General features: G+C 46.1%; 1 protein-coding gene across 1 annotated transcript in view; it reads right to left on the bottom strand.

The window, feature by feature from the left end:
* Positions 1-1,180: 1,180 nt before the first annotated feature.
* nmnat2 (nicotinamide nucleotide adenylyltransferase 2) overlaps positions 1,181-15,747 on the bottom strand; it is a 28,269-nt gene continuing 13,702 nt past the window's right edge. Inside the window, exons 3-11 of the mRNA XM_031303521.2 lie at positions 15,105-15,172; positions 14,662-14,740; positions 7,792-7,918; positions 7,601-7,681; positions 5,189-5,233; positions 4,959-5,035; positions 3,841-3,942; positions 3,661-3,728; positions 1,181-1,643 (exon numbers count right to left, since the gene is read on the bottom strand). Of these exons, the coding sequence (XP_031159381.1) occupies positions 1,541-1,643; positions 3,661-3,728; positions 3,841-3,942; positions 4,959-5,035; positions 5,189-5,233; positions 7,601-7,681; positions 7,792-7,918; positions 14,662-14,740; positions 15,105-15,172 (750 nt within the window). The 3' untranslated portion in view covers positions 1,181-1,540. The remainder of the gene's footprint in view (positions 1,644-3,660; positions 3,729-3,840; positions 3,943-4,958; positions 5,036-5,188; positions 5,234-7,600; positions 7,682-7,791; positions 7,919-14,661; positions 14,741-15,104; positions 15,173-15,747) is intronic.

Raw genomic sequence — 15,747 nt, 5'->3', positions numbered from 1 at the left:
GAATTTGAAAACTTGAAACTCTCGGTGGCTACGTTAGCTGTCAATACCTTTTCTGAAAAAGGTATAAAACAACTTTAATATCAGTGCTTCAGACTATGAGGTCACCCCATGACCATATTGGACTTACAAAGACAAGATTTACAACAAAGGTTTTATCGGAAAAGAATTCGAAATTTTGTCGGCATATAACATTGGACGCCATGAGAAATGGCTTCAGGTATGTTAACGATGAATCTTCCAGGCGCGCTAAAGTTAGTCATGGTGTTCCACAAGGCTCTGTGCTTGGCCCAATTGTTTTCAACTTATAGATATGCTTCCTTTAGGCAGTATAATCAGTAAACACTATAAACGTTCACTGTTATGTTATGCAGATGATACCCATTTATATCTATCAATTAAGCCAGAAAAAACTATACAGTTTAACTTCAAGCATTACTCTGTAAATTACAGAGACAGACATCTGTGAAGTGTCCTGAGATAACTTTTCTATGATTTAACACTTTAAATGAAACTAAATTGAAAACTTTCTGGCGCACAAAACATCTTTGGAGCAACTTTAACCAAGTTAAATAATTAAGTTGGACAACTATGACCTGGACAAGTTGTTTTGGGAGAGAAAGGACCACTTATTTATTTCAAACATAAAAGAGAACACTATAAAGTATTGGGGGAAAAAATGACTTTTTCTTACGAATCTGTTTGTATGAGCAGATCTTGCATGAGGCCCAATAACCCTGCAGATAAAAGTCAAGGGCGACTTAATTAAAGGTGCTCCGAAGCCTTTTTGTCTCTCATCCGAGAAAATTCTTCAGTTCCGACTGAATGAACAAAGCGGTTTCGATCATCTTGACAACGACCACACAGAGGTTAAATAGCTGGGTTTCCCAACCGTTCGCTGAAGAAGTCTCTGGAATGAGACACGAAAAACCATCAGAGCACCTTTAAAAAAGTCTGGTTGCCCTTGATGTGAACCCTTCCCAGAATAACTATGACATGGACAAGTTGTTTTGGGAGAGAAAAGACCACTTGTTTATTTCATACATATAAAAGAGAAGACTATAAATTGGGGGCAATTTGGGAATTTCAAACTTTTACTTACGAATCTGTCAGTACGATTGGTTCTTGCGTGAGGCCCAATGACCCTGTCGCCTTTTAGCTAAATGCTACCCTGATACAGAAGTTTTTTTTCCCATCAGACCCTGGTACACTGAGCATGCCTGGTTGTGTGTCATGCAACCCCAAACTTTTAATAAAGACATAACAAACAGAGAAAACACTGCTGTTACCACTGCAGTGAAAATACATTGATGACACCCCTGCAGCCCTTAAAGATGACCTCCATACTTGCTCAACAACACCCCAATCTCATCCCAAAATTGCTGCCACCCACCCTGGCCCCCTCCCTGATGGTAACGTCATGACACAGACAGAAGTAGGGACACTAATGCTCCGGTTTGGAAAAGCTCAAAGAAGAGTATATGTTTGACACAGAAGACAAAGAAGGACGTTTTGGGGTTTCTTTGCAGGCAGGTTGTTGTGTCTATCCAGAGGCGTTGATGTAGAGCTGACTCTGTAGGATGTAGTCAATGACGGGCTGACTCAGGTAGTCCACAACATGGCCATCACCGTGCTGCAGGGCCAGTCTGATGGATGGGGTGAGGGAGGGACATACATTCACTCAGTTTTTACATTTTATATTTTACATTTAACCTGCTAAACTCTTCATCACTGTACTATATCAAACATATATCTCCAAAACATCAACATTCCATGAGCCAAAAAAATACAAACGTGCTTTCAGCTTCATGGCATCTTTCAGCTAACCCGTTGGGCACATAAACGTATTCTCAAACAACGGTCCGTATGATATCTTACAAAATATGACAGTTCTATTTAACGTTGTAAAACGGCATTAAAGTTTAGAGGGATCTTTGTCCCTTTCTGCCCTTTCAGTTGTCATTTGGGTTGAACCATTGTACAGCATTTGGTTATTTATGTACAAAACTCAAGAACATCTATTTGTAAAGAGGACTTTCTACAAGCTAAAAGCCAGTGCCTGAATTGCTCCAAAAAAGGTGTCGGTACCCTAATTCAGCAGTTGCATGACATGATCATTGCATGTGTCTTGGATGCATTTGTAATCATCTTGTAGGTGTCAACCTGAATAGTCGACTATTCAACAATTTAAGGAGCCTGTTCTAATCGTTCCAATCTCACAGTATATACATATATATATATATATATATATATATATATATATATATATATATATATATATATATATATATATATATATATATGCTTCCTTTAGGCAGTATAATTAGTAAACACTATAAACTTTCACTGTTATGTTATGCAGATGATCCCCATTTATATCTATCTATCTAAAAAACTAAACAGTTAAACTTCAATCATCAGTCTGTAAATTACAGAGTGGGGTCTAGACTGACTCTATCTGTGAAGTGTCCTGAGATAACTTCTCTTTGATTTGACAAAAACTAAAATGAAAACTTTCTGGGGCACGAAACATCTTTGGAACACCTTTAACCAAGTCGAGTTGGTTAAAGGTGTTTATCATTGTCATTCCACAAAATGTACACAAGGAAATTGGTAGTTGAAATGTGTACTTGCAAATCCCTCATTTTGCACACACAGCACACACATGCATTTTAAGGGTGTGAAGCTGGGTCAGCCATGATAGGGCTGACACCTTCTCCAGCTGCCAGTCCAACTCCATACTTGCCACGTATGGTGACTTGAACTGGCGACCCTCCGGTTCCTAAGCTAAGTCCCCATAGACTGAGCTACATCCGCCCCAATTTGTCTTAAGGATCATTCCATCGGGGCTACATGGGGGTGCTGTCTGATTTTACATTGAATTGCTTGGTTTCTCCCAATGACTCATGATATATGGCATATGTTAGTATATCAGCCAATTAACAATACTGTTAAAAACAATTAGAAGTAAGGGTACTCATATGGACAAAAATCAGAAGTGCTTGTACTAAGCATTCAGACGTTTAGAATGGAGTAGTCCTCTCAGACATCTGATGGACACAATCAAGCTCTGTGGCAGCAACTTTCGACAGTTACATCACCAAAGATTAACTTTAAGGCCTCCTGCACACTGGCTGCGTGGCGTGAGCGTGTCAGCTGCGTGGCGTGTCCGTTTTTATTTGGGCTCCCATGGTTACAGGTTAGAGCGTGCACACTGGCTGCGTGACACGCACGTCTCAGGCGGCCGAAAACGCATGCATGTTAGAAATAGGACGCCTATTTTTCACGCGACGCGCAAGCGTGTTGGAAGCGTTTCCAGGAAAAATAGAATACGAAAAGATATTTATATGTCATTTTGACACAAATACATTTAATAAATGACATGTTGATGTTTGAAAGTCTCGAGGTTTTGACATAAATGCAGATATAAATGTAATTTAATAAAATAATAATAAATAATTATCGATTTTCAAGTATTGCACCTGTCAATACAGAAGGAAATATTCTGTAGCCTTTTTTGCCGTCAATACTGCCGACGTCGCTATTATTTCATTGTATCAATGGGAAACATGCATGTGTACAGACAAGGCTAGCAGCAGCAGCGCCGCGCCAGACACCTTTCTGGTGTGCAAAGACATAGAAAACGCCACGCCTTATCCCCACCTGCTCTTGGTTGAGCTGACGATGGACATCGGGTGGCTCATCCCGTCTTTCACCACGGTGATGTTGTCCTGAAAACAACATATGAGATATGAGATATATGAGATATGAGATGAGGCAAAGAAGGTGGAAGTTTCTCTTCCTTACAGGGTAAACTATCCAGAGTTTAACTGTGATATTAACCTTGAACTTGCGGAGAATGGAGGAGTGATTCATGATCTTCTCTGTGTCGGCTCCATCACGAGGAACAACCACGATCCCAAAATCCCCCACGATCACCTCCATCTGATACCCACAGAAACAGTCAGTCAGTCACTTTGCAGGCAGCGCTACGTAGCAGTCTGAAGGAATAACACTGGCATTCATGACAAAAGCTAGACTGAATCAATTTTGCCGCTGACAGGCTCAGATTATTGTTCTAAGTGTCTGACAATATTATGAAAAGGATCCCTACAGAGATAGACCTTTTTGTTAAAGAGTAAGATCCTTTTAGTTTAACATGAAACAGCCCCAAAATCCCCATCACCAAACCCACCAGACTCCATGTAAATAATCAGGACTTTCAGCATGTATAGAGCCAGCATATCTCCACCAGACTCCATGTAAATAATCAGGACTTTTAGCGTGTATAGAGCCAGCATATTTCCACCAGACTCCATGTAAATAATCAGGACTTTTAGCGTGTATAGAGCCAGCATATCTCCACCAGACTCCATGTAAATAATCAGGACTTTTAGCGTGTATAGAGCCAGCATATCTCCACATGTAAATGGGTGAATTAAGGGTTTATTTCAACCAAACCAGAGTGGTGATTGTTGGAACAGTGGAAAGATGAACCAAGACGGCTTTTGATAGTTTTATTTAGTTTCTGTCCACTTTGAATGAAGTGTGTTTTACGATGATAAAAGTACTGATTATTTACATGGAGTCTGGTGGGTTTGGTGATGGTGATTTCGGGGCTGTTTCATGTTAAACAAAAGAAGGATCTTACTCTTTAACTAAAAGGTCTATCTCTGTAGGGATCCTTTCCATAATGTTGTCAGACACTCAATTACATAATTCAAACCCTTGAATTCCTTCACTGTCTCTTGCTAACAGCTAGCATTCATATTAGCATGATGTTTCGCTCGTTAGCAGTGTGAGAGAAGAATAACGCTGCATGCTAACGCTTTCTTTTTGCAGGTGTTTCCTTTGTCATGGCCATCGAAATGACCTGTCGGGTTATTAGAATGGCATTCAAAGGAAATAGAGAAGGGGCGGGGCTACATGTTGGGTAGGGGGCGGAGCTACATTGTGCTTACATCACTGTCCTTCCACAGGCCAGGGATGCAGAAGGACTCCAGGAGATCACTGCCACACAGGAGCAAGATGCGTAACTCTACAGACGACAAACAGGCAGGAGGAAAGAGACACGTTCTCAGTAAACTACACGTTTACCGGATACAAACAAACCAGAAGGAGGCCAGACACAGCAGGAAGGAAACCCAGAGGACACGACACGAGTCTGTTCAGGTTTACAGAGACGACTCACCGATCTCCTCGTATCTCATGGCGGTGCCCAGGTTTGCGTTTTCATCTGACAACAATGAAACAGAATACAAATGGGATTCAATAATACATCTTCAGTGTCGACAAGAAAGGGACAGGGCGAGAATAATTACATACTTTTACAACTTTTCAATTAAACAACTTTAAAAAGATATTATATCTGAATAAGTCTTGCAATGCCAGCCCAGGTCTGGCAAGTCCACCCAGCATTCCTGGATGGGAGAAAAACATTGGCATTTCTTTAAACCAATCACAATCGTCTTGGGCGGAGCTAAGCACCGGACGGAGCCACGGTGCCTCTGCTAAATGTCGCTCAGCGTAAATTCATTCAGGAAGACCTAACTTTTTATCAATGCTCTCTTCTTAAATCAATCAGCTATTGAAGGCGCATTCACCTTTCCGTTAAACCAATCAGAATCGGCCACGAATTCCAAGGGCCAATCACAGCCTCACAACCCTGCTTTAAATCTGCTCTCTCCCTGTGCTATTAGCTGTCGTTTCAGGCAAAGCGTACAACCCTCCACCTCCCCTTCCACCTCCAGTCATCGTCTTTCTCCAGCTGACCGCTCTGGAGCCTCTTTCGCTCTGGTCTTCGGCCACCACCGGTGTCTGGATTCCATCGTATGATGGTTCTCTACCCCGATAAGAAAACTATTAGTATAAACGATGGAGTCTAATCTCCTAAGACTCTGTGCTTATGTACACTAAACCTTTGCATATCTGCAAACAAGTCTCTCCTGATTGAAATAGTCTCAGCAAGGAACTTGTTTTGGTGGAACATGTGTACTTTCAAAAGTAGTTTTAGTCGTGCAACAGAAAACTCAGATTGGACAGATAGTCTAGCTAGCTGTCTGGATTTACCCTGCAGAGATCTGAGGAGCAGTTAACCATAGTCCTCACAAATCCACCGGAGGTTAGAACGCCAACACAGAGAAAGAGGAAGGGGACGGACATCTGGCCGAAAAGAGGGACATCTGGCAGGAACTTCCGGGAACGGAGGAACTACATTTTCTGATGATACTTACAGACTTTTACAAGTAAAATTAGGTGCTTTCCGACCAGACAGTACTTGTGCTTTTTAGAGGAAAAGTACACTTCTAAGCAGTTCTAAGAACTACTCTCCCCCAAAATCTTTTTTTCCGTTTGCATTCCCACTGGCCAAGTGGCCATAGGGACTGGTAGGAGGGGTAAGGGAGTGACGCAAGCACGGCAACGGTCTTTATAGCATCGTCACTAGACCTTAGCGCCACATACAACAACAACAAAGCAGCATGGAGGAGGCCGTACATGGCCAGCAGTGCCTGCACCTCTGCATCAGTCCACTTTTCAGAGTTCTGCATTCCGTCCATTCTCGTAGTAATTCACGTAATGTTTGGTCAACACAGACGGGGCTTCATTATACTCGGAACAGACCCCACCTCTGCCTGCTGCGCTGTGGACGTGTGTGTGTGTGTGTGTGTGTGTGTGTGTGTGTGTGTGTATGTGTGTGTGTGTGTGAGACGGCCGGCGAGCCACAGGACACGCTTGTGGAGTTTAACTCCGAAAAGACAGTTAACCACAGGTTCCCGTTAATCTTATGATGGACATGTGTTGTGATATTTAAACAACGAACCGTCAACGGTGAAATAAAAGCCTCTTATTTACGAGAGCGGTCTGAGAGACCTCCAGCTCACAGCGGGGTGTGTGTAGGTGTGTGTGTGTGTGTGTGTGTGTGTGTGTGTGTGGTCTGAGAGACCTCCAGCTCACAGCGAGGTCTCTGAGCATGACTGGCCCAGCGGCGAGCTAGAGGCCGGGGCAGGCGCCTGCTGGCTGTCGCCTCACTTCATGGAGCTTCTCAACTCTGAAAACTTTGAAGCAAATTGTCAATTCGGCATCAATTTTCGCAACACTGCCTATATTCGAAATCTAAACAGTTAATTTCTTGCCTAAAACGTTGTCAGAAGTGAATTTAATGATGAATAAGAATAATAAAATAATAATAAATAAATAATAATAAATAATAAAAAATGTCCCGTTGTTGGTTGTTGCTCTGTCTGCAAGTTCCGAGTTGGCAGTGGGCGGGACTTATAAGTTCGACCAATCAAGTACACCTAGGAAAAGGGAAAAGACCCTGCTCTGAAGTAGGAGCTAAAAAAGTACGCTACTGCGGCCAGATGAACTTAAAATTCCCCAAATTTTTCCTGTCGGAACACGACGAAAAAAGTGTTCTAGGAACGTTTAGTTCTAAGAACTGCAAAAACCCCTCCGGTCGGAAAGCCCCTATTTTCACTGCAGGACTTTTACTTGTAACAGAGTATTTTTCAGTGTGGTGTTGGCACTTTTACTGTAGTAAAGGATCTGAATACTTCTTCCACCGCTGGAACTTGTTTCTACTCTCTTCGTCGTGTTTACTCACCGACGAAGGTGAAGCGTTCGATGTGAGGGCGGACGCAGCAGATCTTCCCCAAATTCTCGCTGATCTTCCCCCACAGTTTGACTTAAAGTAAGAAAGAGAGTGGTTTACATTTATTACATTCATAATAATCTGAAGGTACGCTTTTCTTTGTGTGAGTATTGCTGTGTGTAGTATGGAGGAAGGTGACTCACTGGCTGTGGGCTTGTGATTCATGTTGTTGTGGTTCTGGTAGATGGGCGGAGTCTCGTTCTGTGGCTGACCAATCACAGGAGTCGTCAACGGCGTGTTGACGTTGGACAGAATGCAGCCGGTGACTCTCTGAGGAACAGAAACATCACAATATCTCAGACATTTTTCACATTTCTCCTGTGCTACAGCGACTACGTAGACTGGGTAAAGCCAGCCCGATTCCAGCTCAGGCTGGAAACCTGTACGTGATAGGTGATATAATCAAACCAAATGTATTTTCATATTTCATATTTTGTAATGTGTTATTGAAAGAATCTAGGTAAAAGTTCAGAATGGTGTTATGCAGTCTTATGCGTGAGAAGCTGGATCTGATCCAGATGTTGGCACAGGAGAATAACAGATACAGGAGAGGCCCTGATTGAACAGCTGTCAAGATGTGTTATGTTTTCTGTCATTCTATAGTGAATAACAACTTTAGGCACAGTTAACCTATGACCTGAGAAGAGGCCTACAGGAACTGTGTGTCTCTTAGTTTATGGGAATATATCGTTGTTATGATGAGATCATGTAAGGGTTTCCAGATGTGAAGGTTTTCAAGATCTATAAGACGGTCAGGTTGAGAAGATTCGAAGAGAGTACTTGGTCTGTGCCATGCTGCATGTACCTTGTGTTCTCGCTCATGAGAATTTGTTCAAAATTTCGGAAATGGGTTGTTGATGTACTCAAAATGTAAATAAATAAACAAAAGGGTTTGGTATGTGAAGAATTAGAGATGTATTGTTGTGTATATTCATTATCATGTTGTAAAAATATATGATATATAAAGAAAGGACTTAAAGTGAATCAGGGGTAGGAAACTTTACAAGCTTCGGCTTCATCCTGCTCCTTTTCGGACAAATTTTTTAAATCAAAAATGGTAATAGTATTTTTAATATTACTTGTAAACACTGGATGGAGATTGTTCCTTTTCCTTTGGTGTGTTGCTACACACTTTTATTTTATAGATATATATATATATATATATATATATATATATATATATATATATGTGTATTTGTATATATATGCATATGTATGTATGTATGTATATGTATATATGGGTACATGCTGTATGTGTATATGTATTTTTAATTTTGTTCGAAATAAAAATAAATGAAATGAAATGAAATGAAATATTGAATAAAGCTGCATATATCTGAAATCATCGAAGTCGTCATCTTTGAGCATCTCCATCATCATTTCCAGAGAGCACCATCTCTCAGTACGTTTATCTATCCTGTTTCCGTTACAAATCTACGGGGACCAATCACAAACTGGCTTACCCACCTGGCGCGCTATTGGTGGGTTTAACGCGATGACGACAGAGAAGCGACCAAGCTGCTTCTTGTTTACATTGTTGTATCTTTAGTTGCAGCGCTGCGTTGCCGATGTGTGAAAGAGGAACTTCGCTGACACTGATCTTGATTATAAAAAGGTTTATTACATCAAAGATTTCAGCATCAATTTACAGACTCCTGCAGAGAGCTTGGAGAGACGACCGACCCAATCTTCAGGAATTGTCGCTCTGAAGTTCTGCTGTTAAAACATGATATATATCTGTGCATTTATGTAACCTAAAGTGGGTGTGAGTATATGCTTGGAGTAGGGAACTGACCATTTAAGGCCTTATACATGGTATAGCTCCTACAGAATATCTTCTGTCTTAAGCCTGGTTCACACGGGACGATTTTAAAATTGTCGGCCGATTTTTTCCAATCCTGAGAGACTCCACACACGGCGATAAAAAATCACGGTCTACCAGTTTTGGTCGTACAGCGTGTGGTACAACACATCACACACGAACTGATCTGACTCCCGAGCATTCCCAGGTCAGACGGGAAATCTCGTAAAATCCCTCGAGATCAAACGTGACTTCAGAGTAAACAATCATGGCGGATGAAGAGGATGCAGTGGCGATAGTTTGTAGTTTGTTTTTAACCAAAAAAACGTTATCAAAAGAAAAGGCGATGGTCAAAGAAGTGGAGACAACGCGAGCATGGACTATACTTGCTCTACTTCTCTCCGACGTCCACCGGACTTTCTGGTGCGCCGTGCCGCCGGCTGTTTTGATGTTGTTTCCCGGTGCTTTCCTCGCCGCCTCGTCACCTCGCTTTCTGATTGGCTACACGCCACAGTCCACAGACTGCGTGCTCGTTTGTCCCCGGGGGGACACCACACACAAGGAGGAATCGGGCCAAAACAATCCAACATGTTGGATATCCCCGATTTGAGATGGGAGCGGTCCCGACGTCCTTCCGAGCAGACGAGAGCAGTCTTAACACACCACACACGGCAGGAACATCTGATCAGATTATTTTACCATAATCAGAGCATCCTTAGATTGTCAGAAGGGGGGAATCGGGGCTAAAATCAGCCTAATTATCCTGCCGTGTGAACCAGGCTTTAGGGGGCCGCTTCTAATGTTAACAGTTTCCAAATGTTTCAGCAACAGTAGGGTAAAGTTCATAGGAATTCCCTTATATGGCAAACCTTAAGTCAAAGTTGTAAACCTTCAGCTACCACAACAATCAACATGGCGGCCACTGAAGCGCAGCAATCACTTGATGCCGCTGTCGCTGCTGTTTTAAAGGATCTCAAAGGCAAGTTTTCTCAGAAAATGGAAGAGAAACTTGCCCTGGAACAGTTCCTACAGAAGAAGGATGTGTTTGCCTTACTACCGACCGGCTTTGGTAAAAGCCTAATTTACCAGCTAGCCTCGCCGGTGGCCAAAAGAATGGAGCTCAGCTCAAACCCCCTTGTTGCGGTCGTGTCACCGTTGGTCGCGCTCTGATTGGTTGAAGGACTATCCAGTTGCGTACAGAGGCATTTCAACTATGCCCGTTGGTCACGCCTCTTGTGCAGTAGAAAATCCAGAGCAGACTCCCCAGACTAATGTTCAATCTTAACAGATTGAGCTTGGTCTGCTGATAGCCAGACTCGCGACTACGTCTACATGCACATATTTCTACGGTTCTTGCCTTTATTTCCGAACAAGACGATATTCCGAATAAGCTGTTTCCATGGCTAATGAAAGAGAATATTCCTTTAATATTCCCGTTTACGTGCAGCCGTGCAAAACCGGAAGTTTTCCAGATATGAGGCAATATGTTGATATCTGAGTCTTTGATAATGTCTAAAAGTAGCTGTGTTTCTCCTTTTTTTTCTTTTGGCCGTGCATCTCTACCACAGCCCTGCAAACTGTCAGCTGGATGGTTTGTGTACAGTAACCATAGCAACGCAAAGAGCTGCCCGTAAGCCGCCAACAGGCGAGAGTGCGTAAACTGTCACAAACTGCTGTAAAAACCCTGATTGAGACGCAGATTCTGAATGCGCTGTATACATGTCTGAAGAATGTTTCTAACCCCTGAATAATACCAGAATATCACACATGTTGGAATGAGAGGGGGAAACGCCAGAGCAGGGGGAATGAGAGGGGGAAACACCAGAGCAGGGGGAATGAGAGGGGGAAGCGCCAGAGCAGGGGGAATGAGAGGGGGAAACACTAGGGCAGGGGGAATGAGAGGTGGAAACGCCAGAGCAGGGGGAATGAGAGGGGGAAACGCCAGAGCAGGGGGAATGAGAGGGGGAAACACCAGAGCAGGGGGAATGAGAGGGGGAAACACTAGGGCAGGGGGAATGAGAGGTGGAAACGCCAGAGCAGGGGGAATGAGAGGGGGAAACGCCAGAGCAGGGGGAATGAGAGGGGGAAACACCAGAGCAGGGGGAATGAGAGGGGGAAGCGCCAGAGCAGGGGGAATGAGAGGGGGAAACACTAGAGCAGGGGGAATGAGAGGTGGAAATGCCAGAGCAGGGGGAATGAGAGGGGGAAACGTAGAGCAGGGGGAATGAGAGGTGGAAACACCAGAGCAGGGGGAATGAGAGGGGGAAACGCCAGAGCAGGGGGAATGAGAGGGGGAAACACCAGAGCAGGGGGAATGAGAGGGGGAAACACCAGAGCAGGGGGAATGAGAGGTGGAAACACCAGAGCAGGGGGAATGAGAGGGGGAAACGCCAGAGCAGGGGGAATGAGAGGGGGAAACATAGACACCAGAGCAGGGGGAATGAGAGGTGGAAACGTAGAGCAGGGGCAATGAGAGGGGGAAATGTAGAGCAGGGGGAATGAGAGGGGGAAACGCCAGAGCAGGGGGAATGGGAGGGGGAAACGCCAGAGCAGGGGGAATGAGAGGGGGAAACACCAGAGCAGGGGGAATGAGAGGGGGAAACACCAGAGCAGGGGGAATGAGAGGGGTAAACGTAGAGCAGGGGGTATGAGAGGGGGAAACACCAGAGCAGGGGGAATGAGAGGGGGAAACGTAGACACCAGAGCAGGGAGAATGAGAGGTGGAAACACCAGAGCAGGGGGAATGAGAGGGGGAAACGTAGACACCAGAGCAGGGAGAATGAGAGGTGGAAACACCAGAGCAGGGGGAATGAGAGGGGGAAACGTAGAGCAGGAGGAATGAGAGGGGGAAACGCCCGAGCAGGGGGAATGAGAGGGGGAAACACCAGAGCAGGGGGAATGAGAGGGGGAAGCGCCAGAGCAGGAGGAATGAGAGGGGGAAACACTAGAGCAGGGGGAATGAGAGGGGGAAAAACTAGAGCAGGGGGAATGAGAGGGGGAAACACCAGAGCAGGGGGAATGAGAGGGGGAAGCGCCAGAGCAGGGGGAATGAGAGGGGGAAACACTAGAGCAGGGGGAATGAGAGGGGGAAACGCCAGAGCAGGGGGAATGAGAGGGGGAAACGTAGACACCAGAGCAGGGGGAATGAGAGTTGGAAACGTAGAGCAGGGGCAATGAGAGGGGGAAATGTAGAGCAGGGGGAATGAGAGGGGGAAACGCCAGAGCAGGGGGAATGAGAGGGGGAAACGCCAGAGCAGGGGGAATGAGAGGGGGAAACACCAGAGCAGGGGGAATGAGAGGGGGAAACACCAGAGCAGGGGGAATGAGAGGGGTAAACGTAGAGCAGGGGGTATGAGAGGGGGAAACACCAGAGCAGGGGGAATGAGAGGGGGAAACGTAGACACCAGAGCAGGGAGAATGAGAGGTGGAAACACCAGAGCAGGGGGAATGAGAGGGGGAAACGTAGACACCAGAGCAGGGAGAATGAGAGGTGGAAACGCCCGAGCAGGGGGAATGAGAGGGGGAAACACCAGAGCAGGGGGAATGAGAGGGGGAAACACCAGAGCAGGGGGAATGAGAGGGGGAAACACCAGAGCAGGGGGAATGAGAGGTGGAAACACCAGAGCAGGGGGAATGAGAGGGGGAAACGCCAGAGCAGGGGGAATGAGAGGGGGAAACGTAGACACCAGAGCAGGGGGAATGAGAGGGGGAAACGTAGACACCAGAGCAGGGGGAATGAGAGGTGGAAACGTAGAGCAGGGGCAATGAGAGGGGGAAATGTAGAGCAGGGGGAATGAGAGGGGGAAACGCCAGAGCAGGGGGAATGAGAGGGGGAAACGCCAGAGCAGGGGGAATGAGAGGGGGAAACACCAGAGCAGGGGGAATGAGAGGGGGAAACGTAGAGCAGGGGGTATGAGAGGGGGAAACACCAGAGCAGGGGGAATGAGAGGGGGAAACGTAGACACCAGAGCAGGGAGAATGAGAGGTGGAAACACCAGAGCAGGGGGAATGAGAGGGGGAAACGTAGACACCAGAGCAGGGAGAATGAGAGGTGGAAACACCAGAGCAGGGGGAATGAGAGGGGGAAACGTAGAGCAGGAGGAATGAGAGGGGGAAACGCCCGAGCAGGGGGAATGAGAGGGGGAAACACCAGAGCAGGGGGAATGAGAGGGGGAAACACCAGAGCAGGGGGAATGAGAGGGGGAAACACCAGAGCAGGGGGAATGAGAGGTGGAAACACCAGATCAGGGGGAATGAGAGGGGGAAACGTAGACACCAGAGCAGGGGGAATGAGAGGTGGAAACGCAGAGCAGGGGGAATGAGAGGGGGAAATGTAGAGCAGGGGGAATGAGAGGGGGAAACGCCAGAGCAGGGGGAATGAGAGGGGGAAACACCAGAGCAGGGGGAATGAGAGGGGGAAACACCAGAGCAGGGGGAATGAGAGGGGGAAACACCAGAGCAGGGGGAATGAGAGGGGGAAACGTAGAGCAGGGGGAATGAGAGGGGGAAACACCAGAGCAGGGGGAATGAGAGGGGGAAACGCCCGAGCAGGGGGAATGAGAGGGGGAAACGCCAGAGCAGGGGAATGAGAGGGGGAAACACCAGAGCAGGGGGAATGAGAGGTGGAAACACCAGAGCAGGGGGAATGAGAGGGGGAAACGTAGACACCAGCGCAGGGGGAATGAGAGGTGGAAACACCAGAGCAGGGGGAATGAGAGGGGGAAACGTAGAGCAGGGGGAATGAGAGGGGGAAACACCAGAGCAGGGGGAATGAGAGGGGGAAACGCCAGAGCAGGGGGAATGAGAGGGGGAAACGCCTGAGCAGGGGGAATGAGAGGGGGAAACACCAGAGCAGGGGCAAACACCAGAGCAGGGGGAATGAGAGGGGGAAACGCCAGAGCAGGGGAATGAGAGGGGGAAACACCAGAGCAGGGGGAATGAGAGGTGGAAACGCCAGAGCAGGGGGAATGAGAGGGGTAAACACCAGAGCAGGGGGAATGAGAGGTGGAAACGCCAGAGCAGGGGAATGAGAGGGGGAAACGCCAGAGCAGGGGGAATGAGAGGGGGAAACGCCCGAGCAGGGGGAATGAGAGGGGGAAACACCAGAGCAGTATTCCTTTTTAAACCGAAACGTAGCGATGCAAATGTAGCCTGTGTGTAAATGTGTGTAGTATTTTAAAAACTAAGCTGACAGAGAGAAGCATGTTGTCACCTTCATGAGGTCGCGGTGATGCTCCAGCACGCTGCAGGTCGTCTGCCAGGTGTCCTGGTAACACTCCCAGGGGTCCACCCTGCACCAAGGTTACAATCGTTAACCAAAACTAACAAAATAACGAAAACTAGGTGGGAAAAAAACATTAAAAAATAAATAACAAAGCATTACAAAAAATGATAACCAAGTAAACTAAACTCTGTTTGCAAAACTAACTAAAATAAAATACAATTATTGAGTAAATGTCCTTAGTTGTCCTCTTTGTCCATGTCTTTCATAGAGTAAATAACGTTATATCTTTCAGAGTTGACATTTCCGACAATAGACCTGTTTTGTGCAGTCTGTGCCCTGGACGTGGACAGTTTCTGACTTCAGGAACCCAGAAATTCTGCTGAACTTCAGAAGAGAGCTAAAAGTTTTGTCAGTAACCAAAGGTGTCTCACCTGATCCAATCAGAGGACTGGACGGCCAGCTGACACATGGTGAGACGATGTCTGCTGGGAACTAGACCCTACACACACACACACACACACACACACACACACACACACACACACACACACACACACACACACACACACACACACACACACACACACACACACACACACACACACACACACACACACAGAGACACACACACACACACACACACACACATACACACACACACACACACACACACACACACACACATACAGACAGACACACACACACACAGACACACATACACACACACATGTACAGACAGACACACACACACACACACACATACACACAGACATGTACAGACAAACACACACACACACACACACAGACAGACAGACACACACACACACGCATGCACACACGCACACACACACACACACACACACACACACACACACATCCATAGAGACACACACACACACACACACACACACACACACACACACACACACATCCATAGAGACACACACACACACACACACACACACACACACACACACACACACACACACACACACACACACACACACACACACACACACACACACACACACACACACATACAGACAGACACACACACACAGACACACATACACA

This window comes from Sander lucioperca, chromosome 9 (genome assembly GCF_008315115.2).
Source record: "Sander lucioperca isolate FBNREF2018 chromosome 9, SLUC_FBN_1.2, whole genome shotgun sequence".
Taxonomy (NCBI): Eukaryota; Metazoa; Chordata; class Actinopteri; order Perciformes; family Percidae; genus Sander; species Sander lucioperca.
Note: the sequence above shows the minus strand (reverse complement) of the source record. Positions and strands in the feature narration are given on the sequence as shown.